Source organism: Catharus ustulatus, chromosome 23 (assembly GCF_009819885.2).
Source record: "Catharus ustulatus isolate bCatUst1 chromosome 23, bCatUst1.pri.v2, whole genome shotgun sequence".
Lineage (NCBI taxonomy): Eukaryota > Metazoa > Chordata > Aves > Passeriformes > Turdidae > Catharus > Catharus ustulatus.
Genome location: NC_046243.1, coordinates 5,904,611 through 5,929,503, shown reverse-complemented (window position 1 = coordinate 5,929,503; position 24,893 = coordinate 5,904,611). Strand labels below are relative to the sequence as shown.

The following is a 24,893-nucleotide window of genomic DNA, read 5'->3' as shown; positions in this document are numbered from 1 at the left end:
CCCAGAGATGGCAGTGAGAGGAGACAAGTCTGCCAAATCAACCATGAAATGTCCTCCCTAAAGGAGAAGCTTTCTTTGGGCAAAGCAGTTTGAAAGCAGCAATGTAACAAAGCTGCCCATAGAGCCAGTGCCCAGTGACTCGAGGCCTGGGCAGGGAGGCAGCAGGGAGGGAGAGGGATGCAGCACGCCCACATTGAGGGAGGCCTTCAGCTACTCAGAAGGGGATTGCAGTGGCGGAAGGACACGACCTTGTTTCCTCACAGGGGTTTCCGCACAGCCACTGCTCTGCCTGCACAGCCCTCTCCAGCACATGGGGGCACATCTTCTGCTGGTGCTGACGTGATCACGCTCGGGAAAGCCTCAGGACTTGCATCCCAAAACTTCAAAAGATCCTCTGTGGCCTAATGGCCATGTCAGCAATGAGGAAAAGAAACGGCAGCGTTGGCAGAAACCAAAACACAACCTGGGGCATTTGGGAGGACAGTCTGCTTTGGAGATGAGTCTGCAGGAAAATTACGGCCCCTGTGCAGTGACTGTGGGCCTGGGGCAATGCAGGAGCAGTATAAAAGCAGGAGCTTCTCCTCACTCTCACATCCACTCCCTCAGCTCCATCTTGTTGGGAACAAGGTGAGTTTTGAGCCCATTCTTGTCTTCCTCTGGGTTCTCCTTGTGCCCTTCCTCCTTGCCTTGGTCTTCCACCTCATACTTCTCTGGGATTTCTGGTCATACACCTCCCTTCATTTTCCCTGCTGTGTCTTGGGGCTGCTTCCCCTGGGAGAGGGCAGATGTATGGTGGAGAGAGGTTGGATATAGACTGAGGTGTGTTGTCAGCTATGGGCTGGGGGGGGTTGTCCCTGTCTTTGGCCTTCTTGGTGGTGCTCATAGGAGCTGAGAGAAAGGATCTACCTCATTGTGTGGTGAGATTGCTCTTCAAATACCCCTCACAATCTGCTTCCCTCGTCCCTGTCTCTCAGGTGCACCTGCAGCCCCAAGCCATGTCCTGCTACAGCCCGTGCCGGCCCTGCCAGCCCTGTGGCCCCACCCCGCTGGCCAACAGCTGCAATGAGCCCTGTGTCAGGCAGTGCCAGGACTCCACCGTGGCCATCCAGCCCTCGCCTGTGGTGGTGACCCTGCCTGGCCCCATCCTCAGCTCCTTCCCCCAGAACACCGCCGTGGGATCCTCCACCTCTGCTGCTGTTGGCAGCATCCTCAGCTCTCAGGGAGTGCCCATCAGCTCTGGGGGCTTTGGCCTCTCAGGCTTGGGCAGTGGCCTCTGTGGCACGAGGTGCTTTCCCTGCTGAAGCTGCTCCCTGCACTGTGGCCTCCCCCTGGATCCCCCTCATTTCCCTCTTTTGACTCAATAAATTCTGCTGCATGCCAACCTCTGCCTTTGTGTCATCCTTTGCCCTGCAGACACTCTCCCAGGGCAGAGATGTTGTCCCAGGGCTGTTTGTGGGAGGGGGTTGTTGGGGCTGGTTTTGCACTGGCTGTCAGCACAGGCTGGCACTGGGTGTGCTCAGTGTGCCCTGAGTGACCCTCTGGACGCTGAGTTTCTCTGCCTCTTTGTGTCAGCATAGAATTTCCCTACATTGTCCAGGAACAAACATCCACTCTGTTTGCACTTCTTTTCCTTTTCCTTACTCAGCTCAACACTGTGACACCAGTACTGAGCAGTGAATGTGTTGCTGACGAGACAGAGGCACTGGATTCCCATCAAACTCCAGCAGATCCCATCCTAACGCAGGATATTTTTGGAGGGTGGGACAGAGTGCATGGGGGTGTCTTCTGACAGACCCCTTTTATCATGGGATCACAGAATGGGTCTGGCTGGAAGAGACCATTAAGGTTTATCTAGTCCAACCCTGTCGCCATGGACACTGATATCCTTCACTGCATCACATCAGGTTTGAGCAAACTGGACCTTGAACACTTGCCAAGATGGGACACCTCATCATTCTCTAGGCAACATTTCCCATTGTCTTATCACACTCATCACAGTGAAATTCTTACTTGTGTCCCATCTGTATTTATCCTGTTTCAGTTGAAAACTCTTGCTCCTTGTCCAATTTCTGCAGGCCTTGAGAAAACATCTCTCTTCGACTTCTTCATTTATCCCCTCTACATATCAAAAGGCTGCAATAAGGTTTCCCCAGAGCCTGCTCTTCTCCTGCCTCAAAAACCTCAATTCCATTCAGCCTTTCTGCATAGAAAGGGCAATGCATACATGTGGTCAATTTTGTAGCCCTTGTCTGGGGGTGCTGACGGGTCCTCCTTTGAATTGAGGACTCCAGACTGCATTCAGGACTGCAGGTGAGGTCTAACCAGAGCAGATAAGAAGTGGAGAATTCTGTCCTTTTACCTGCTGGCCATGTTTCTCTTTGTGCAGCCCTGGCCCTGATGGAATTTCTGAGCTGCCAATGCACATTGCTGGCTCATGTCCAGTTTTCAATCTCCAGTGTCCCCATGTCTTCCTTAAAGGTTTGCTCTCAGTCCTTTCTTCTTTCTTCAGGCTGTTCTGATATTGTGGATTTCCAGAATGCAATGTTCCTAGGGGAGTTTCTGGAGACAGGGCGGCAGGGAGAGGCATCAGGTGTGGGCTGAAGGTTTCACAGGGCCGTTCAGGATCATCTGAGGGAGGCGAGTGGCTGAACTGCTGCAGGACACAGGTGAGCACAATGACACATGTCCATGCAGAGCCCAGACTTGAAGTTGGCTTTGTCAACATCCTTCAGTGTCTGAAAAGTAGGGCCCAGGTGAGAAGCTTTTGTGGAAACATCATTAAAGCAGGAGGAACTCCCAGGAGTGTTCCTGGATACCAAGGATTTGTCATTGACATCCTGGGCTATCAGAGCATGACTTGCCACAGGATATGAATGGGAGCAAAGACCCCACTCTGTTCAGCACTCCCCAGGTGGCATCAGGCATTCTGTGTTGTCTGCTGGACTGTAACACAGATCTCCAGCAAGGGAAGTGAAATACATGAAGATTGACCAGAGTGGTGAGTAAGGTGGGACATTTACTTGTGGATGAGAGGCTGAGGACACAGGCTTGCTAAAAACAGAGAGGAGAAAGCTTTGGGCTTTGATGGGAGAACTAATAGTGTTCTTGGAATATCTGAATTGTATCAAGTAGAGAGAGGCAGAGTAATTTAGGAAGGTGACACCTAATATGAGTAATCAATGCTGTGTAAACATAATGACTGTGATGCTGACAACCATGACAATACCACTTCCAATAACACTCTCCAGGAACCACACAGTAACACCTCTTTCACTGGACACATTGGGTGAGCCTGGGCAGGGGAAAGGATCACACAGATGAATGGGCTGGGACGCAGCAGAGCTTTAATGAGACAAAAGATGAGAAAGAAGTCACTCTGAGTGGTAGATAGAGCACTGATGCTCTATCTCTGGGTTTGTGCTGTCCTGGGAGTGCCTGGCTTCTTTCCCCAGGGCCATGGCCAGCAGCTTCAGCAGGGGAGGTACCTCGTGCCACACAGGCCACTGCCCAAGCCTGAGAGGCCAAAGCCCCCGGAGCTGATGGGCACTCCCTGAGAGCTGAGGATGCTGCCAACAGCAGCAGAGGTGGAGGATCCCACGGCGGTGTTCTGGGGGAAGGAGCTGAGGATGGGGCCAGGCAGGGTCACCAGCACAGGCGAGGGCTGGATGGCCACGGTGGAGTCCTGGCACTGCCTGACACAGGGCTCATTGCAGCTGTTGGCCAGCGGGGTGGGGCCACAGGGCTGGCAGGGCCGGCACGGGCTGTAGCAGGACATGGCTTGGGGCTGCAGGTGCACCTGAGAGACAGGGAAGGGAGAAGCAGAGCACAGGACTGAGGGGAGTCTGTTGGTCCATCCAGCCTCACTTCCTACTCAGCCCTGAGGAATCCCCTTAAGAGCACACAAGCCCGAAGGCTCTTCCACAGCTCATGAGACACTTCAGCCAAAACCAAACCTCTTTGCTTACACAACTTCTGTCCCTTCCCTATCCCATATCAAGCACTTCTCAAGAATCCACATGGGACCACAGGGGTGGACACGCTCAGAAAACTGCCATTTCATTTCCTCATTTCTGACATGCTTGGTGTGTGTTGCAGCTCCTTTCCCATGTCCATGCCAGGCCTGAGGATCCCTGGGCTCAGAGCGAGTCTGTGCAGGCACAGGATGTGCCCCCGTGCCGCAGGGGCTGTACAGGCAGGGGATGTTGGCTCGGGCATTGCCTTGCCATTGCTGGCAGCTGCCTCTGCAGGGACAGCCCCAGCTCTGCCCTGCCCTGCCCAGAGCAGCAGGGCACCCAAAGGCTCCTGTCCTCGCAGCACGTCCTGCCTGCTGCTCTCCCCTCCCTCTCACCTCACTCCAACACCCACTGGACACTGCTTCTGCAGGGAAATGCTTTCCTCTCCCTTCCTCCTGATGGCCTCTGCTGATGCAGAACGTTGGCCAGGCTGTCTGAGCATTCCAGGACTGGAAAGCCAAAGGTCTCCTGGAGCTGAATCAGGAAAGCTTGTGGTGGGAAAGAAGATCTTGCACACAGGGCAACAGCAAAAGGGAGGCTTGAGCCAAGGCTGGCTGGGGCAGCTTCACTGGGGGCAGGGGTTACAGGAAAGGGGAAGCTTCTCCAAGGCTCCTGGGCTTTGGTTTTCACTGACACCTTTTCCTTTCACAGGATCAACGTCCTGATATTCCTCAGAAATAGGGGTAGTGAAAACCTCCCCACAGCAGAAGAGGAGGGAACATTTAATCAGACTGGACTGACATGAGTGTGTCTAACCTGGTGATGGACACACGAGCCTTGATGTCAGTGAAAACACCTCAGAGCACCCTTTGGGAGGTGCTGGCAGTCAAGGAATGCAGCTGAAGGCTGGGAGAAAGACAATGGGCATCCTGACTTCTAGAGGGCCATGACTGAAATCTGCTTGGCTGCAGGTCTTCAAGAATTGTGATTAATGGGATGAAGTGCAGCTGGCAGAGACTGACTCTGGGTGCGGCACAGGGCCCAGACTCAGGCCAGTACAGTAATTTCACTATTATAAGCCGCACCATTTTGACTAAAATTTTGCTCCCGCCCCAGAAATGCGGCTTACACTCAGGAGTGACTGATATGTGAAAAACTTTTCTGAAATTTCCAACCCCGGAAGTGCAGCCGAGGTGCCAAGCTGAGCAGCTGCCAGTAAAACCCGGGATTGCGCGATTGTTACAAATTGGTTACTCTGTTGCATGGTGGGTGGAGCTGGTGGGTTCCCTCCTTCAGGCAGAGCAGCCCGGGGGGAGAGGCGGGGGGTTCTGTGTTGCCATCCCCGCAGCTCGGGGGGGAGGCAGGGACCCCTCCTGCCGGCCCTGTGGCCCCGGGGGGAGGTGGGCGCCTCCTGCCCATGCCTGCCACCACCACTGCAGGAGCAGTCATGCTCCGTCCCCACCTGTCGCCGCTGCTGTGGGTGCCAGCGGGCTCCATCCCCACCCGCCACCGCGGGGCGGTTCTGGGCCAGGGTGAGCAAACCCAGCGGCAGCGGTGGCCGGCCCCGAGCGGCCCTGCCGAGCGGCAGCACCGAGCTGGGCCACCTGGGCCCGTCGGCGGCCCCGAGCGGGCCGAGCCCGCACGGCCCGAGCCGAGCCTGTAAACCCCGCGATCCCACGATTCTGTTACTAATTGGAAACTTTGTTGCATGCGGGTCCTCGCTGCGAACGACAGAATGGCTTATAATCAGGTGCGGTTTGTGTATGGACAAAGAACGAAATGTTTGTCAACACCCAGAGATGTGGCTTATAGTCAGTGCGGCTTGTATTCGTGAAATTACTGTACTCTTTAACCCCTTTGGGCAAAGTCCTGCAAGGCTGGAGGGAGAAACTCCTGCCTCCCACAGGCTGGGGCTTTGGGGCAGCTGAAGAGCTTTGCAGTACAGAAAGGGTTCTGCAGGGCATCAGGACACAGCCCTGGGCCTTTGTGGAACTGGCACCTGACAGCATCCAAGACTGCACTAGGAAGGGGTTTGCTCTCCAGCTGTGGAACATGACCCCTTTCCTCTGCTCCACAGTGCTGAGAAATCAGTGCCACAAAGAGCAGCTGCCCAGTGTAAGAGAGGTACAGTCATACTGGTGCAGGTCCAACAAAAGGCCTCAGAGCCCATGAGGGGACTGGGACAGGAGGTGAGGTTGTTCACCCCAGAGGAGAGGGGGCATCTGGTCACCCTGCTCAGCAATGGCTAAAAGAGCTGTGGGAGGGGTCCAGAACACAGAGCTAGACTCTCCTGAGTCTTCTCCAGAGAACAGACAAGAGGAAATAGGCCCACTGGAAATACGAGAAATTCCAGGGAAACATTAAAAAACAGATGTTGTTCATTTGAGGGTGATAAAGAACTTGCCTGTGGTTGACACAGGCAGGTTGAGGATTGTTCACACCTGTAGAAATTCAGGACTTGGCCCTGAACATCCTCCAAGAGCTGATCATGCTGTGTAGAGGGACTGTTGGACTAGGTGATCTCCAGGGCTTCCTTCCAGTCTCATGAAGTCTGTCATGCAGGAAGAAATGGTGATGCACAGCTGCCTCTGAGAAGGATGAACTGGATGCGAATACTGGAATCAAGAACAGCCTTGGCTGTCACACCAAGGAAAGTGGAGAGAAGAGAAGGTGTCATGGAGGAAATGAGTAGCAATGTACAACCCCTGAACATCAAAAATCTTACACCCAGTCAGGCATTTGTCAGGTTGGATAGCATGGAGGCACCTGTGAAGAGTAAAAGAAGTCAGAAAATCTGACAGTAGCTTAGGCATCCTGTGGTCAAGGATTAAGAAAGGTCTAGGAAAAACACAGGAAACCAAGAGGAGATTCTGAGCATAGGGGATGTGCTCAAGAGGGTCCTGAGTACAAAATCAGGCTACATCAAGGAGTGCTGCACTTCCCTGCCCTGCAGACATGGAGGCAGCTGAGCTGTCACCTGGGAGGGAAGGGAATGCCTTCAGTAGTCAAATCTCCAAGGAGAGACTCTCCCTACCAGTGCCAAGTCACGCTCTAATTTTGGGTTGACTATGTGTCAGCCTTCTGGTGTGAGGTCAAGCCAGGAGGGTGTGATGTCTGCAGGCTTTGTTCCAGGCCAGGATGAGTTCCCCTCCAGTAAGGGAAGCTCCATCGATGCACAGAGAATACATCTCCAAACATCTGGGTTGCAGCCAAGCCCAGAGCAACCACTACACACCTCGCCCTCAGCAGGACCTTATTGTCTGCAAAAGAGGGTGGAAATCTGTGGTTTTCCACCATTTTTCCCTGGTCCCATGATCCCTTCCTTCCAGAGATGCCTGTAGCACCTGTGCCTGTACTGATGTATCCCTGCCTGGGAATTCCTTTGGTCTTTCATCTCGATACTTGAAAGGATCCTTGGACACCTAATGATCACGCCAGGAATGAGGAAAAGAAATGGCAATGTTGATGGAAATAAAAGCACAACCTGTGGCATTAGGGAGGATATTTTGCTTTGGAGGTGAGTCTGTAAGAAAATTACTACCCTTGTGCAGTGACTGTGGACCTGGGGCAGTGCAAGGGCAATATAAGAGAGAGCTCATCCTCACTCTCTCATCCACTGCTCTTGCCTCAGTCTGTTTGGAATCAAGGTGAGTTGGGTCACTTTTCTCCTTTTTCTTCCTCTTCCTCCTCTTATTTTTCACTGAATACCTGCCACTTGGCCCTGGGCTGCATCATGGGCCTACTCTCTGTGTGAGGTGAAATGTGAGAGATGGTCATATGAAGGGAGGCTGGGGCTTTGCTAAAGTGAGTGATGGTCCAGGCAGCAAGCTTCTGAGACTGGTTGCTCTTGGCAGGGAACTTGTGGGCTAAATGTGAGAAAAAACCTGCAGGCATCCCTGCATCTCTTGCTCTTGTCTCTGTCTTGGCTTGAGTGATGGTGACACGTTGCTCTTCAAACACCCCTCATGGTCTACTCCTTGATGTCCTCTCTCTCAGGTGCACCTGCAGCCCCAAGCCATGTCCTGCTACAGCCCGTGCCGGCCCTGCCAGCCCTGTGGCCCCACCCCACTGGCCAACAGCTGCAATGAGCCCTGTGTCAGGCAGTGCCAGGACTCCACCGTCATCATCGAACCCTCGCCCGTGGTGGTGACCCTGCCTGGCCCCATCCTCAGCTCCTTCCCCCAGAACACCGCCGTGGGATCCTCCACCTCTGCTGCTGTTGGCAGCATCCTCAGCTCTCAGGGAGTGCCCATCAGCTCTGGGGGCTTTGGCCTCTCAGGCTTGGGCAGTGGCCTCTGTGGCACGAGGTGCCTCCCCTGCTGAAGCTGCTGGCCATGGCCCTGGGCAAGGAAGCCAGGGACTGCCAGGATGGAACCGCCCTGGGGACGCAGCATCGGCTCTTGGCTTCCCCAGGGGCTGAGCAACCCCAGCAGCTCCTGCAGAAGGATGGGGCCAGCCTGGGCTCTTGGCAAGCACAGCCCATCCCTGCCTCTGCCCTCTGCCCCTCTCTCCTTTCCCTCCTGTGTCCCTGTTCCCTTGTGCACCCTGGGCTGTGACCCCACACAGCCATCCTGGGGAGAACATGCTGGTCCTGCTCCCTCTGCATCAGGAAGATGGACACCTTCTGTCCCTCATGCTCTCTGCACTGGGACCTTCAGACAGGGCAGCCTCATTTCTGTATTTTGTCTCATTAAATTTTTGTTGCATCCCAGCCCATGTGTCTGTGTCATTCTTTTCTCAGTGGGTTCTTTCTCAATATGCCCCAGGAAAAGAGGTTTTTAATGGCTGTTTTTGTGAGGGTTGGGATGAATATTTGGTGATGGATAACAGCATTGTTCATGTTCTACACGACATGGAGTTCAATATCACCAAATGAATACTTCTACTGGCTCTTTGCAGTTGGAGCTAGAATAGTGCTCATAACACCGAAATCTTTCAGGTTTTTCTGGGCAGTGCTTACCCAGCTTCAACCCTGTCTCTCCACCCTCCTCTGCAAAAGGCCATGGATGTGGTGGAAGTGGTCAAGACGTTGAGAGAGGACAGTCAGGTTGCCTGACCCACACTGACCAAAGGGATATTCGATACCATGTGACATCATGGTCAGCTAATAGTTCTGAGAGAAAGGAGGAGGAGGGTGGCAGGGGAGCATTTATTTACAGATTATTTGTCAAGAAAGAAACTGCTAAGTGTGCTGTATCCTGGCTTCCCAGGAGAGGCTGGACATTTCTATTTGATGGAATGTGATAATAAAACTTTTTTTTTTTTTCTGTGTTTTTGCAGTCTTTTCTTGCTTCTCTTCATTAAACTGTCTTTATCTCAACACAACAGTACTTTGATTTTATCTTCTCCCAGCCTATTCTCTGAGGAGAGGGATTGATTGAACATTTTGATGGGCACCTGAGGGTAAGGAAAGATGTGACTGTGCTGGAGGAACTGTCTTGTATGGGGGATGAGCAAATAGAATTCTTCATTCTCATCCATGAGTGATGCAGGTTGTTTTGTTGTGCAGGCTCACAAAGCCCTTTTTCATCTTAGTGTGAGGTGTTTAAAAATACTAATTAACTCTATTGACGTAATGTGGTGTTTGAAGTATCTGGTTTGAGGGTGGTGTAAGAAGAGAGAATTTTTTGGTGTAGCAACAGTGAAATTTGTCTTGAGGTGGCTGGTGGCAGTTTTAATACAACTCTGGAGCTATCAGAGGCACGGGTCCAGGCAGGGCCCAAATCACTCCTGAAAATGTCACAAGTGAGTCGTGTATCTGACCTACATTTAAGAACACAGTAGTTGACACAGACACCCAAATCACACATGAGAACACCAGGGCTGAGATAAGGACCCAAACAACACCTCTGGTAATTGTCACAGTCGTGGAAAAAAATCCTGGACAAGGAGGTCAATGGGACCATCTCATTGGTGAATTGAGTGAAGGGCAGAAAGGGTCTGGTCAGGAATCCAGTCCTTCAGCAAAGAGGATGCACGGTGTGTGGGACAGAATCTTCCTGGCTCTGAAAGTCTGGGGAAAATCTCTCTCCTGTCCTCACAGGCCAGCACCCCAGCTGGGAGGGGTGATGGAAGGGTGACCCATGGAACCTGTCCTCTCCCACTGAGATCACTGGGAAAGGCGGGTCCAGGCTCGCACTGGGTGGCCTCTCTGGTTCTTCCTGCATGAACAGGGGGAGGATGGAGGAGGTGGGGTGGTGAGAGCCTGCCCCTGAGGTGGAAGTTGGTGTACGTGAACTGAAGGGGAAAGACAGCTGAAAGAAGTCTGTCAGTTTTCTTGCAGAAGTGTTTGAGAAGTGTAAAAGCATAATTCCAACTCTTCTGGAAGGTGAATTGCCCATGAAATGTTGCCGGGCCAACAGGGGGCAGGGGGGATGTTGTGGCATCCCTGTGGATGTGATCAGTAAGTTAATAATTATGTCTCCACCACCTGGTAGTCAGAACCACCATAAGAATGATTGTTTACTGTATGTTCTGTGGATATTGTAGTGGTGAGGAGAGCAGTGTCCTGAGGGAGTTAGGGGTGTGTGCTGAGCCTTCAACAGTCACAAAAGGAAGGGAGAATGGGGCACAGTGCAGTGGGTCTCCTTTGGGTGCTATGATTTGGAGGTTTGGAGGTCATCCATGACCTTCAAAGGTAATGGGAGGCAAGGCAAAGAGTAGAGAGGAGAGGAGAAGAGAGAGGTAAAGTAACAATTCTTCCTTCTCTGGCTGTCACTGTGCCAGAGGAGGAGAATTAAGTAGGAAATTAAGCTGAATTGATGAAAGGGCTGTGCCATGCCATATAACATGCTCAGCAAAAGACCTGTAGACAGTCTCTCCAAAGTAGCTGTCCTTCAGAGCCTGTCTGGGCATTGGTCTGCTGGTGCATGGTAGTGGGTGGTTGCATTTGTAAAACTTGTGGTTTTTTCTGTTTTGTCCCTTTGCTTGCCAAACAGCCCTCATCTTGACCTGAGGGTATTTCACTCTCTTGCTTCTCCAGTTCTTGGTTGTGTGACAGTTGAGAGAATATAAACGGCCAGTGGGAGCTTAGTGCTGACCAAGATAAACACACCACACACCACACAAGAGCTGCTGGCAGCTCTTGTTCCTCTCACCTGTCTGTGTCTGGGACTTCCTGGAAAAATACATTGAGAGATGGATGCAGGGAGAAACTCAGGCCAGGAATACAGTCAGCAGGTGTGTGCTGGGTGTCTGAAAGGGCTGTCCAGGAGCTCTCCAGAGCAATGCAGTGGCAGAAGCAGAGACTGCAGAGACTTGCAGCTGAGGGAGGGGAGTGACTGAGCTGCTGTAGGACACGGCTGCACGTGGTGACACACATCCCCCCAGAGCCTTCATCAGAAGTTGACTTGGTAGCAGTCAGTTGTCCTCCCTCTGAGTAATAGCAGCTCAAATGCAAGACCAGGAAAAGGTGCTTTTGTGGCAATGCCCTCAAAACAGGTGCCACTGCCAGAACTATTTCTGGACACCAGAACTATTTTCAGACACTGAGGACTGGCACCAAAATCCTGGAATGTATGAGTAAGAGCCCAGTCAGGAGATCAATGGGGTGATGATCCCACTCCACTCAGAACACAGTTGATGGCATCTAGAATACTGTCGTGGGTTTTGGGGTCTAATGTGAGAAAGATGAATGTGCAAGAAGGGCTAGAAGGAGCATCCAGAGAACTACAGGCCTGTCAGTCTGACCTTGGCACCAGGGAAGGTTATGGAGCAGGTCATCTTGAGCACAATCAGATGGCACATACAGGACAGTCAGGTTATCAGGCCCAGTCAGAATGTCTTTATGAAACACACACTCTACTTGGTTAACCTGATTGCCTGTGACAAGATTACCCACTGAGTGGACAAGGGAAATGTTGTAGAAATTGTTTACCTGGGCTTTAATAAAGTCTTTGACACCATTTCCCACCAAATTTTATTAGAGAAACTGGCTGCTCTTAACTTGAATGTGGGTTGTATTCACTGGATAAAGATTTGGCTTTATGGCCAGGCTCAGAGAGTGGTGGTGAATAGAGTTAAGTTCAGTTGATGGTCAGTCACTAGTGGTATTGCCCTGGGCTCAGTATTTGGTCCAGTTCTGATTAGTATCTTTGTGGATGACCAGGGCCAGGGCATCAAGTCTACCCTCGGTAAGTTTGCAGATGACTCCAAGCTGGATGTCATTGTTGATATCCTAGAGGTAGAAAGGTTCTACAGAGGGATCTGGACAGGTTGTATTAATGGACCAAGGCCAACTGTATAAGGTCCAACTAGAAGAAACGCTGGGTCCAACAGTCCCCTGCATCACTACAGTTTTGGGGCAGAATGGCTGGAAAGTTGCCTTGGGGGAAAGGACCTGGGGGTGCTGGTTAGCAGCAGTGGAACATGAGCCCAGACTCCATTGTAAATGCTGGGATGGTTGACAGGCTGAACCTGGGATGCTTACTGCATAAGAACCACACTCTGCACACCGAATACTTTTATCAGGGATTAGAGCTTGTCCTCGTACTTCTTTGAATACATTTTTGCAGTCAGATACTATCACTCGCAATCTTTGAACTGTAACCTGTCACAGGTTTATATTATGAAGAATATTATTCCATAAATTGTCAGTGTCAGTCCTTCACTGTTGTTTGCAGTCTCCAGCAGCAGGGAACTTACTTGAATACAGTGGAACACCCACTAAGGGGTCAAAAAATGGGAAGACCTGCTGAGGGGTGTCCCTGAGGCTGATGGGTGTTTCCATGACTGAGTCAGTCAAGCTGCCCTCTGATCCAGCAGGATGGCTCAGTGGGGTCTCCCTAATTGGGCACTGAAAGGTTGTTTGGGCACAATGGTCTCAGCTTTCCTGGGGCACTGACAGACAGGTTAAACACTAAGGGTCAAGTAAATCTCCCTATTTCATGTGATAGCATCTCTGATGGAGCTCTGTAAATGTGGCAATTGCACCACTTAATTAGTGACTTGTCTTAATTTTCTTCTGTCTTCACTCAGAGCCAGGATTAAAAACATGAAGGAGATGAATTTTCTCGTGTTTGGGCTTGAGTGTTTATTAAATCTTATCTAAAGTACAGGGAGTTCTGCAACACTTCTAGCTACCAGCTAAAATTGAGCAAAATGGAGCTGAATCAAGCTGATTACAAGGTCTCTTAAAGCTAAACAGTCCAATAGAGAATTAACACCTGTATTATTTATACTTCCAGCCCAATAACCAAACTCCTGTGACCTTCAGTGCAGCACTAACTGTCCAACCAGAAACTACCTGGAATCATGAAGAAGAAGGAAGAAGAAGACAGAAAGAGACAACACCCAAAATCCTCCATCTTGTCCCATACCTATTATTATATTATAAATATCTCAAATTTAAAACCCTTCACCATGTGAAATCACACACTTCTAGTTGAACTACACACCAGTGATTTTAACTTCATCACTCAAATTTGGAAGCCTACTCCAAGGCTTCAAGTCAAAAGCAGTGTTTTCCAGGGGGTCAGTGCCAGAAAGCACAGAAAGCTCAAAACTCCCAGGTTTCTGGGTTCCAACAGAGCTCTAGTCACTGAACTGTATTGAATCATTCCATCCAGCCCTAGATAGGTAGAGACGTTTGAAAAACAGAGGTTCATGGTCTAAGCATAGTCAAAGCAATCCTGTGATAATGGTCCCCTCACAAGCATGCCCAATAACTCCCCTGGCCATTTGGTGAGGGCATATACAGGGGAAATTATGACAAAAAGGCAAGGGCTCAAATGCAGAGTAACTTTAATGAGTCAAAAGATGACAACTAGGTAAATCTGAGTCAAAGGAGCACCAGAGGCAGATAGGAGTCTACATCAAATAACTGTGGTAGAGATCTCAGGAGATGTCCAGAGGGAGCAGGGCCAGCAGGTTCTCCCCAGGATGGCAGTGTGGGGTCACAGCCCAGGGTGCACAAGGGAACAGGGACACAGGAGGGAAAGGAGAGAGGGGCAGAGGGCAGAGGCAGGGATGGGCTGTGCTTGCCAAGAGCCCAGGCTGGCCCCATCCTTCTGCAGGAGCTGCTGGGGTTGCTCAGCCCCTGGGGAAGCCAAGAGCCGATGCTGCGTCCCCAGGGCGGTTCCATCCTGGCAGTCCCTGGCTTCCTTGCCCAGGGCCATGGCCAGCAGCTTCAGCAGGGGAGGCACCTCGTGCCACACAGGCCACTGCCCAAGCCTGAGAGGCCAAAGCCCCCAGAGCTGATGGGCACTCCCTGAGAGCTGAGGATGCTGCCAACAGCAGCAGAGGTGGAGGATCCCACGGCGGTGTTCTGGGGGAAGGAGCTGAGGATGGGGCCAGGCAGGGTCACCACCACGGGCGAGGGCTGGATGGCCACATGGGAGTCTTGGCACTGCCTGACACAGGGCTCATTGCAGCTGTTGGCCAGCGGGGTGGGGCCACAGGGCTGGCAGGGCCGGCACGGGCTGTAGCAGGACATGGCTTGGGGCTGCAGGTGCACCTGAGAGACAGGGATGGGAAGCACAACAGAAACTGTGATGAAGAGCTGTCTTTCACCCCACTAAAACTGAGATAAGTCACAAGTTGGAGAAAAGAGCTGGGGACTTTGCAGTGAGATACACAGTTAACACTTTCCTTTCTGCCCAAAAAAACCCTCTGGAGAGCAGCCAAGCCCAAAGAGGTTTTTTCTTGGTCCGTAGCTCATGAGACACTTAACCACATGTCAGCATCTGGTGATGACAGAATTTCCTCCCCTTCCCTGTCCCTTGACAGCAGTTGCAAGACCCCATGTAGGACTGGGACAGGTATGAACTGAGGTGCATTGGAGAAATATGAAGAAAAAGAGGAGAAAAATCCTCAGACTTACCTTGTACTGAAGGAGATGGAGGCGAGAGGAGTGGATGAGAGAGTGAGGAGAAGGACCTGCTTTTATAGCGCTCTTGTACTGCCCCAGGCCCACAGACATTGCATGACAGCAGTAATTTTCCAGCAGACTCACCTCAAAAACAAAATGTTCTACCTAGTGGCGCAAGTTGTATTTTGTCAACCTGTGCTGCCATTTCATTTCCTCATTTTCAACATTCCTGCTCTGCTTTTATGTGCTGAGATGAGGCATCCAAGGATATTCTGGGTGGTGCTGTGTCACTGAAAGTAGAAGATATGTTGGAAGTGTTGATGGTGTCCCATGAACGCTGGGGATTTTGGCTTGGTGCAGCAAATTGCAATTGTATACAGCTCTCCTTGCAGCAAGAAGTTTCAGCTCTCTTCCTGTTACTGAGCTTTTCTCTGGGTAGAATGTTTGCCAGTTTGAGTATGCAGGACTAGGGACAACCAAAGCCTGCCAGGGTTTGAACCAGGCAAAATACGTGGCAGGCTGTCTTGGTTTAGTTTGCCAATTTTAATCTACTAATTTTAATCTACTAAATTTCTGTTGTGAGATAGGATTAGGAGTAAAAACAAGGTAGGTTTAAAACTTAAAAGGGTATAAAGAAAAACTTTATTAACAACATAGAGAAAATAAGGAATTCTGGATAAGATTTTTCAGACCACTCCGTTCTCTCCCTCCACCTCCTACACCTTCTTAACAACAACATACAGACACACTTCAGTCAGTTCTTCACTTAATAATTTCAGTTCACTTTAGGGAGGAGAGTTTCTTCTTGTTTGGTTATAGGGATTTTTTTCCAAGAGAAAAATAAAGTTCTCTTGTGTCTTCACTTTCACGACAGCAGCTGCCCAGGAGTCTGCAAAATTATGAAACTTCTCCCATTTTCACAGCCTTCCCAGAGCTGTGTTTGTGGGCCATGTAAAACTCATGGGATATTACTTTTAATGATAAGCTGTTCAAAGGCAAAAGTCTCTTCATCTTTTTTCCCTCATATTTGTCTGTTCATGCTTCATTCTCAGGAACAGAGGTCCCTCCTCTCCCTCGGGGCAATGGATCTTTTTCTCAAACACTTCAAGCCCCCATGTTTTCTCCATGATTTATAGGAATCTTCATTGCAGTACAGTTCACTCCTAGCTTACAAAAAGATTTTTTAGCCAACTTTCATGGCATCTCCTCAGTGTCTTCCCATTTGGAGTCTTGGCTCTTACTTCACTAACTTGGGTGTGTTCTTTCTGCTCAATTTCCTCTTACTCAAGGGAGGATAGGAGGTCTGCAAGTCTTATCTGAGCACTAGGTTAAAATTTCATGCAGTGGATGCAGGGGCCTGGGCCAGGCCATGCTGGAGCGGTGCCAGGATCTCAGTCTGCCCAGGCCATGCTGGAGGTCTGGATGAAACTGCAAAGTCCAGCCAAGTGTGTGGAGGGGGGGCTCTGCTAGAACGGAGCCCAGCTGCCTCCCCCCAGGGCTGCTCAGAGCCGGCAGCAGGGCCCTGCCGAGCTGGGGCAAAGGGCCTCTCCTCCCCGCTGGCCACCAGGGCCCCTGGCTGAGGACAGGGCCTGGCAGCTCCCGAGCCCAGCCCCGCCCGGCCTGGGCCGCTTGGGGCGGGGGACAGGCCGATGGTACCTGATGAAAGGCCAGAAATGAAAGAGAAATGAAAGAGGGCTTTTCTGACGTTTCCTTGCTTCATCAGTCTGATTCATGGAGCGGACTAGCTTCTCTAATTGGTTTCCCAGGCTGTCAACCACTAAATCAGCCTCCAATTGGTCCTATCAATTCACAGAGGAAGTTCTAATGGAAAAAACTTCTGAGCGTGCCTCCTGCCAGGTTGCCTTCAATGCAAAACCAGCACACAGGCATAAGAAATTATTCCAGGTAGATGAGAATTCTAAAAGCTGACTGGAGCAGCTTCATTGAGAACAAGGGTTACAGTAAAGGTGGAGATATCCAAGGGATTCTTGGCCTTGGTTTTTACTAGCAGGAATTGGGCTCTTCGGAAAGTCATCAGCAGGAAAGGATTACCTGACTAGGGCAGGATCAGGTGTGGGAACATATTAACAGATGGACTGAGATGAGTGTGTGTGACTTGATGCTGTGCACTCTATGAGGTTGGTGTCTCGCTCTCAACTCCCTTTGAAAGACTCAGCACTCATTAAATACATCTCAGGACTGCAAGAATGCCAGTGGACTTCTTGTCTTCAAGAAGGCCATGAGGAAGGAGCCATGTCAGTCAGCCTCACCTCAATCCCTACAAAAGTAATGGAGTAAATCAATCTGGAAGCAATTTCTCAGGATAAGAGAAGTTGCGTTTGAGGGGTCAGCATGGATTTCTGGAGGCCTGACAATCTCATTACATTGTCTGATTTTGTGCCTAGCTCTAGTGGGTGGAGGGAAGTTTGGCAAATGTTCGTCTCATCTAACTTAGGTCTTTGGTGCTGTTGTCTGTAACAATCCTTAGAGAAAAACTGGCAAAATACCAGCTGGGGAAGAGTAGTAGAGAGAACTGAAATCTGTGAAAATGGTTGGTCTCCAAGGGTTGGGATGAGATGCACAAAGTCCAGCTGGCAGACACTCACACCTGGTGCACTGCAGAGCCTAGACTGGGGCCAGCAGTGTTTAACTGGGTCCCTGGGGGGGAAAAAACTCTCCTCCCCACCACAGACTGGAGCTGATTTGCTGCCAAAGAGCTTTGCAGCAAAGGGCAGGGGTTCTGGAGAGCATCATGAGACAGCCCTGGGCCCTTGTGGAAATGGCATCTGACAATATCCTGGTAAGGAAGGGGGTGTCTCTCAGATGATAGAAGGTAATCTCAGAAGTGTGCAGATAGAGGAGACAATGCCTCTCTCAGTCTTAACCTACAAAATCTCCCAGGCTGCTGCATCCCCTGAAAGAGTTCTGAGAAGATGGGGAAGCGTTTCCCAGCAGTAAATGGGTGTCAGAAAAAAGACAAGAGTCACCCAGTGAAAGCCTGCTAATGCATTCCTGGTCATGGCTTCTATAAAGTTATCTGGAGAACTGGGCCACAGGAGCCCTCTGGCATTCAAGAAAGATGGCAAGGTCTGCACTTGGAAACTAAAAACTTCTTCCAGCAGTATGGGCTGGAGAATGAACTATGCTGCAATCTTAGAGTTCTCAGATCTTTTTTCTCTTGTGAGAAGAGATGTGCCTAGGGGAGAGACTTGGAAGGTGGAGTGCATGTACAAGCCCCATCCTCCTGGCCAAAGAGACCGTGATGTGTTGAGGAGCTCTCCTGCATGCTCTGTGGACAGACAGAAGGGGCTGCAGAAAACATCTTCCCCCTGGTTGGAGCTCATCAGTTGTCCCATGCATTGAGTATTCTCTTTGCGTTTGTGCTTCAGCATACCTTGTTTCTCAGACCCAAAAAGATTCATTTGGAGAGCAACCCAGCACCCTTGGGGAAGCAGAAAATTGTCCAACTCCCTAGTAAATGAGGGTTATCAGTGATAACCCCTGCAGTACCACGTATCTGAGAACACTGATGGAGGGGATGAGCTCAAGAGGGCCCTGGGTACAAAACCGAGCTCTCAAATGACGTCAAGGACTGATGCGCTTCTCTGCCCTGCAGACATGAAGGCAGCTGGGATGCGTCCCAGAAAGGCAAGGGAATGCCTTCGGTAGGCAAATTTTCAGGGAGAGACTATCCCTACCTGGCGAGTCACACTCTAATTTTGTGTTAGCCATGTGTCAGCCTTTTGGTGTGAGGTCAAGCCAGGAGGGTGTGTTGTCTGTAAATCCATGTCCCTTGCAGGGACACAACTGCCCTCCAGCAAGGGCAGATCCATCCATAGCACAGGAAAGCTGGTGCAAGCACTGGACTGTAACCGAGTACACAGCTTCAGGCAGCCACAACAGCCATTACTGTCAGCATAACCTTCTTGCCAATACTCCCACAGCTTCAGGGGCTCACAGGACAGTCAACATGTTTTGGAAAAGTCTCTCCTGCTGATCAGGTTTAAGGCATGCAAAAGTTCATGGCACTGTGAGGAAAATGGGACAAACAAGGTGCTGCGCCAAGTCCCAATACACTTCTCATGTACCACCAGAACTGTTATCAAGATCCTTAGGAAGGGTTTTCTTTCTTCATGGTGACTTTAAGCAGTGATACAAGACAGCCAGAGACTGGCATAAGAGGAGATGACTCTTCCCAGTAAATCTGTAAAGGATTGAGGGAGAAGGATAAATCATGTCATTAGGCACAGGAGCCTTTGTGTACCCAGGACAGACTCCTGCATTGGCAGAGGGAAAGTCAAACCTTTCTGTAATGGGGTTTGAAAGGAACATGGCCAGATTTCCCAGTTCCATGTCCTACATCTGCACATGCCCCTCCTGCACTTGAGGGTACCTCTTCTGGTGACAGTGCCATGATCCATCTTGGGAAATCATTGGATCTGTCATCCTGGAACTTGAAAGGAGCCTACATAGCATAATGGGTACGTCAGAAATGAGGAAATGTACTGGCAATGGCGATGAAAAACAAAACACAACCTGGGGCATTAGGTGGGATATTTTGCTTTGGAGATGAGTCTGTTGGGAAATTACTGCCCTCATGCAGTGGCTGTGGGCCTGGGGCAGTGTTGGAGTAGTATAAAAGCTGCTCCATCTCCTCACTCTCTCATCCACTCCTCTCCTCCACTCAAGATTCTTCAGAACAAGGTAAGTCTGAAGTTCTTAATTCTTCTTTTATTCATTCTCATAATTATCCTTCCATGGGATTTTTCAGCACAATACTCTCTTTGTTCTATACCTGATTCTGGGATTGCTTTCTATGGGAGAGGGAAGGGTGCAAAAAGACATGGAGAGAGGTAGGAGGTCAGTTTGGTGTCTCTGTGGTATGGGTTCAGAAGGGATCTCTCAAGGCTTGGTTGTGTTTTGTATGTCTCTTTCAGGCTTTAGAGAAGGAGAAGCCTGTGGTCTCCTTTTGATCCTTCCAGCTCTTTGTGTGAACTCATGTCTTCTCTCCCTTGTGGTGGTTACAGGCATCTACTCACCTCTTAATCTTTTCTACCCCCTGTCCTCTCTCTCAGGTGCACCTGCAGCCCCAAGCCATGTCCTGCTACAGCCCGTGCCGGCCCTGCCAGCCCTGTGGCCCCACCCCGCTGGCCAACAGCTGCAATGAGCCCTGTGTCAGGCAGTGCCAGGACTCCCATGTGGCCATCCAGCCCTCGCCCGTGGTGGTGACCCTGCCTGGCCCCATCCTCAGCTCCTTCCCCCAGAACACCGCCGTGGGATCCTCCACCTCTGCTGCTGTTGGCAGCATCCTCAGCTCTCAGGGAGTGCCCATCAACTCTGGGGGCTTTGGCCTCTCAGGCTTGGGCAGTGGCCTCTGTGGCAGGAGGTGCTTCCCCTGCTGAAGCTGCTTGCGATGATTCCAGGGTATGAACTGAGGAGCTCAACAAGATGGTACTTCACTGGGGATGGGGGCTCAGCCTGTTGCTTCCTGAGAGGCTGAGCAACTCCAGCAGCCCTTGCAGAAGGACTCTTGGGAAGCACAGCCCATCCCTGCCTCTGCTCTCTGCCCTGTCTCCTTTCCCTCCTGTGTCCTTTTTGTCTTGTGCTCTCCTCAGCTGAGTCCCACACATCCAGCCCAGGGAGGACCTGCTGGCTCTGCTCCCTCTGTAGGGCAGGCAGATGGACTTCTAGAGGGTTCTCAGCCACAACCATGGGGCACAATCTCTTATCTCTCTCTCATGCTCACTGCACCATGACCATCACTCAATGTCCTAATTTCCTTCTCTTGACTCATTAAAGTTATGTTGCATTTGAGCCATTGCCTCTGTGTCATTTCCCCTGCAGATGTTTTCCCAAGACCACTAGGGAAAGAGACATTGCTCAATCTTTTTTCTGGGAGGAGGTGTATAGGATGCCTCTGAAGCGACTGGTAGCACAGGTTTACATAAAGTTTGCTTAGTCGGACATTGGATTACTTTCTGCTTTCTAAATTTTGAAAAACTAACAACATGATGATATTCCAGATGCCAAAGTGATTTTATTTCTAAAGGCACCCATGGCCAACTTTAATCTCCGTGGATGGAAAGTTCATACAGGGCACCACTCTTTCTCTAGTGCACCAGGATAACTTGGGCCACATCTGCCAATCCTTTCCATGCCATGAAATTTCCACTTCTTTGTGGTTAGAAGGTCCCCTACCCACAAAAACTGCATGCCAGAATCCCTTTTGTTATGCTTAAATGCTCCACCTGGAAACAATCAATTTTTTTTTTTGTGGGATAAAAACCTCTGCAAAGACCATAAAAGTTTTTGTCACAGAACTGTTGGACTTGTTGGAGCCTTTAACAGTTTCTTTCAGTCCTTGGAACAGTGCAGTGAGACCAGGCAAATGTAGGCAAATATAGTCTACAAGGAAATGTGGTCTTGGGAAATGGAGAGATAAAATTTCCGCTGTAGAATCTTTTCACTACTTTATCCATCCTCTGAAAAGTGGTTGCTATCAGAAAGAGGTTCATTGACTGGACATGTCTGGCTGTGGAGGTGAAATAGCAACTGCACCTGGAGCTCAATCTTCATAGAATCACCAAATACTCTGAGCTGGAAGGCACCCACAAGGATCATCGAGTCCAAATCCTGGCCCTGCACAGACACCACTGCCGTCCCACCCTGTGTCTGAGAGCGTTGTCCAAATTTTCCTTGGGTTCTGGCAGCCTTGGTTCTGTCACCATTCCCTGGAGAGCGTGTTCAATATCTGACTGCGCTCTAGGGGAAGATCCTTTCCCTGATATCCAAACTAAACCTGCCCTGACACAGCTCCAGCCATTCCCTCATGTCCTGTCACTGATCACCAGAAAGTAAAGGTCAACCCTTGCCCCTCCACTCCCCCTCATGAAGAAGCTGCACTCTGGGATGAGGTCTCCTCTTGGTCTCCTCCAGCCTGAACATGCCAAGTGACCTAAACTTCTCATCCCAGCTTCCCCTTCAACCCTTCACGATCTTTGTGTCCCCTGCACAGGAACACCTCTCTTTCCCAGGCTTTTGCCCAGACTTTTGCCTGCACCAGGGTAGCATGGACAGCACAGAGGAACTAACCGGCATTAGAGACTGGAAATTCCTCCAGCTGCTGGAGACTGTATTTCCCCACGATGTTAAGCCATGTGCTGAGTTGACTGTTGTGCTTGGGACCAGCTGCTGTGGGATATGAGAGCAGATGTGTGTTGGCCTTCCCTGTGCTGGTACCAGAACACGGCACCAACGTTGTATGTTTGATAAGAGCAAAAGTGCCTCTTTCCTCCAGAGTGACTAATCTCTTGTGCTCACTGACACTGGTCTTTCTGATGTGTAACGGTTTAAAAAACTCAGTGTGGAAAAGTTAAGGCTGTTTGACACCCCTCAGGACCCCTGAAATTCCATAGTTGAGCATACCCCTGTTGGACCTTATTAGCAGTGGCTATAGAGAGTTCAGGGATCCTTTTCATCCACTAATAAAGGAATAAATGTTGTGCCACCATCCCAAGGTTATATAATCCATGGCAGTGTGCTCTTGCTGCTCCTCTGCAGGCAAGTTTCTAAAAATTCCTGTAAATCCTCTGGAGTGTAGGGCCATTTGACCTTTACCCCTCTGCCTGTCAGATCCTGCTGCCCTTCCCTTTGTATGAGGGGTTGTACTTCTACCACGTCCTACCACATCTGCTGAGTTTGCCTCAAACTCAGTCTTGGAGTTCGTCCAGGTATTTTCATCCCATGCCTCAGGATCCTATGAGGGTTTCTAAAAAAGAACACAAACTTGGGAAATCAAGACCTTACTTTTCCCATAATTCTGCCTATGTTTGTTAGCAGTGTGCCCCTGCAGCTGTTCAATAGTGAGTTGTTGCTCACAGCATTGCTGCTTTGGAGCAAGGTATGCTTCTCACACAATTTCCTTTGCATGGTTTAAAGCACTCTCACTGGTTTATCAGCTCTCTCACTTGGTCAAAAGCTCTGAGATCAGTGACTAATAACCAGCTGTCTTGGGTTGGAATGCAGGATGTGACCAAAAGTATCTATTCTAGCACTTTCTGTTGAGACCTGGTGGGGCAGTGATCCTTATCTCTGCAGGAGATATTCTGCTAATGGGCCATCCAGTGAAACCAGGCGGGGCATTGTTCTTTATCTTTTCATGACCCATCCTTCCTGCAGGGAGCTATTTTCTGCTAATGGCCCATTGAATCCCACTGTGTGACTGATAAAATTTCATCATCCCATTGGGAGATGCTCCATCCGGGGGAAAGAGCCAAGCCTTTCCCACCTAGATAAAAACTGAGATTTGGGATACCAAGGTAGCCATTTTTCCACTGGATTCCAGAGGAAAACTGGACCTTTCCACATCACCACTGGACCTTCGGAGGGAAATGGCACCCCTCTACAGGACCACTGCTTCAACTGAACCACATCTGTCACTGCAGGAGGATACAGCCACCACTTAATGGAACTGCCACCAACACCCTGCCTGACGGGGTGTCAGGTTGTACTCTGACTTTGTCAGTGTTTGGGGTTTGTTCTTGGTAGTACTGTATTTTTATTTTAATTTTCCTAGTAAAGAACTGTTATTCCTAATTCTCATATCTTTGCCTGAGAACCCTTTAATTTCAAAATTATAATAATTTGGAGGGAGGGGGTTTACATTCTCCATTTCAAAGAGAGGTTCCTGCCTTTCTTAGCAGACACCTGTCCACCAAACTAGGACACCATCCCAACCTCCCTGCTAATTTCTGAGCAGACTTAGATGCTGCTTTTTGTACGAAGTGAATCAAAGCAATGCAGAGTCCCCAGGCAGGTGCAAAGAAGAGCCACTTTAAGGCCTTTTATAAACAGTTACCTGTCACTGTATAGGCAGGTGAGACACACACGTAGACACTCCACACTTCAGAAGGCCAAATCTGTTTACTACAACACAAGTTGTCTTTTATACCCTCTAGACAGTTTACACTTTCTTAGTTGGCTACAATAAATCAACATAATGATCTTTAGTGGAAAAATCCCCACCTCTATTCTCCCAGGGTCCTTCTAAAAATATGTTCCCCAGTTGCAGGGCTTTTTTCTTGGTTATCTTCTTTTCTCCTTCTTCTCGGTTATCTTCTTTTCTCCTTCTTCTCTTCTTGGTCTCCTGCCAACAGCCTTGGTCAGAGAATACTTCTCAAAACAAACCTCATTCATTAACCTTCTCTAACCCAAGACCAGCTGTGGGTCCTACTATAATTAGCCCATTATCAGGTACATTCCATTCAATTATAACAAATATAATTCAGCCAACCACCATAAACCATGATGTGTGCATGTTATATAACTTGTTTTTATAACTTCGTTTTCTACCTCCAATTCAGCTGAGTCACTTTCCCATAGTCCTTTTCTGCTTAGCCAAAGTAGCAGGCCTGAGCTATGATTTTACCAGGATAAGAAGACCCCTATTTTATAAGGTTTTACCTATATGCAATAGCTTTCCACGGTTATTCTCACACAACCGATTTGATTGTGGAGTGACCACAGGTGCATCATCAACTTCAAACCATGGCAGAGCCATGGTTGATGGGAAGGTAGCCACAGGGATCCAGTGCTCAGTGCTGGGCCATCCCAAAATGTGGGGATTCACTGTTAGAGCCTCCCCAGTCCCCAACCTCTTTCATAGCCATGACATGCTTGCTCCTAGCAGTCGCCAACTGCAACAAACTTGTGAACTGAAATACATGCAGGTAACCAAGATGGACAAAATCTACGCCTAAAGTGTGAAGGGTAGATGTATTCCATTATCACGGTGGCAAAATGGGGAGACAGACACTGCTGAGCTTATTCCATCTTATAAGTGACAGAAGGTGTGTGCGATAGGCCTCTGCCCTGCTTAACTCAGAGCCCATTCTTTCACACGGTTGTGTTTTTATAAACTCTGAGTTTCTAAACTCACTTCCCCTGCTACAAGGAGGCCCAAGCCTATGGGAAAAATGCTTTGAAGTACAGTAATTTCATGACTATAAGGTGCACTGGATTATAAGGCGCACCTCCGGGAGTTGGCAAATGTCGCAACTTTGTACATAATATAAGGCGCACTGGATGATAAGGCGCACTTTTTTTTTGCAGTGAGAAGCTGTGCCGTGCGCAAC

General features: G+C 49.8%; 5 protein-coding genes across 5 annotated transcripts; 3 read left to right on the top strand and 2 right to left on the bottom strand.

Annotated features, from left to right (window-relative positions):
- The first annotated feature begins 977 nt into the window (after positions 1-977).
- On the top strand, positions 978-1,307 carry LOC117006647 (feather keratin 1-like). Its single transcript, XM_033079193.1, has one exon. It carries the CDS (start codon positions 996-998, stop codon positions 1,299-1,301), a length of 306 nt encoding a protein of 101 aa, XP_032935084.1. The 5' UTR covers positions 978-995; the 3' UTR covers positions 1,302-1,307.
- A 2,162-nt stretch (positions 1,308-3,469) lies between these two features.
- Positions 3,470-3,793, bottom strand: LOC117006653 (feather keratin 1-like). Its single transcript, XM_033079199.1, has one exon. It carries the CDS (start codon positions 3,773-3,775, stop codon positions 3,470-3,472), a length of 306 nt encoding a protein of 101 aa, XP_032935090.1. The 5' UTR covers positions 3,776-3,793.
- A 4,159-nt stretch (positions 3,794-7,952) lies between these two features.
- On the top strand, positions 7,953-8,447 carry LOC117006655 (feather keratin 1-like). The gene has a single exon (XM_033079201.1). The coding sequence runs from the start codon at positions 7,971-7,973 to the stop codon at positions 8,274-8,276; it is 306 nt and encodes a 101-aa protein (XP_032935092.1). The 5' UTR covers positions 7,953-7,970; the 3' UTR covers positions 8,277-8,447.
- Positions 8,448-13,916: 5,469 nt separating this feature from the next.
- On the bottom strand, positions 13,917-14,871 carry LOC117006642 (feather keratin 1-like). Its single transcript, XM_033079188.1, has 2 exons — positions 14,773-14,871; positions 13,917-14,406 (listed from the first exon to the last, which is right to left on the bottom strand). The coding sequence occupies exons 1-2, from the start codon at positions 14,869-14,871 to the stop codon at positions 14,080-14,082; spliced, it is 426 nt and encodes a 141-aa protein (XP_032935079.1). The 3' UTR covers positions 13,917-14,079.
- A 4,458-nt stretch (positions 14,872-19,329) lies between these two features.
- Positions 19,330-20,162, top strand: LOC117006553 (feather keratin 1-like). Its single transcript, XM_033079081.1, has 2 exons — positions 19,330-19,464; positions 19,836-20,162. The coding sequence occupies exons 1-2, from the start codon at positions 19,330-19,332 to the stop codon at positions 20,160-20,162; spliced, it is 462 nt and encodes a 153-aa protein (XP_032934972.1).
- The last annotated feature ends 4,731 nt before the right edge of the window (positions 20,163-24,893 follow it).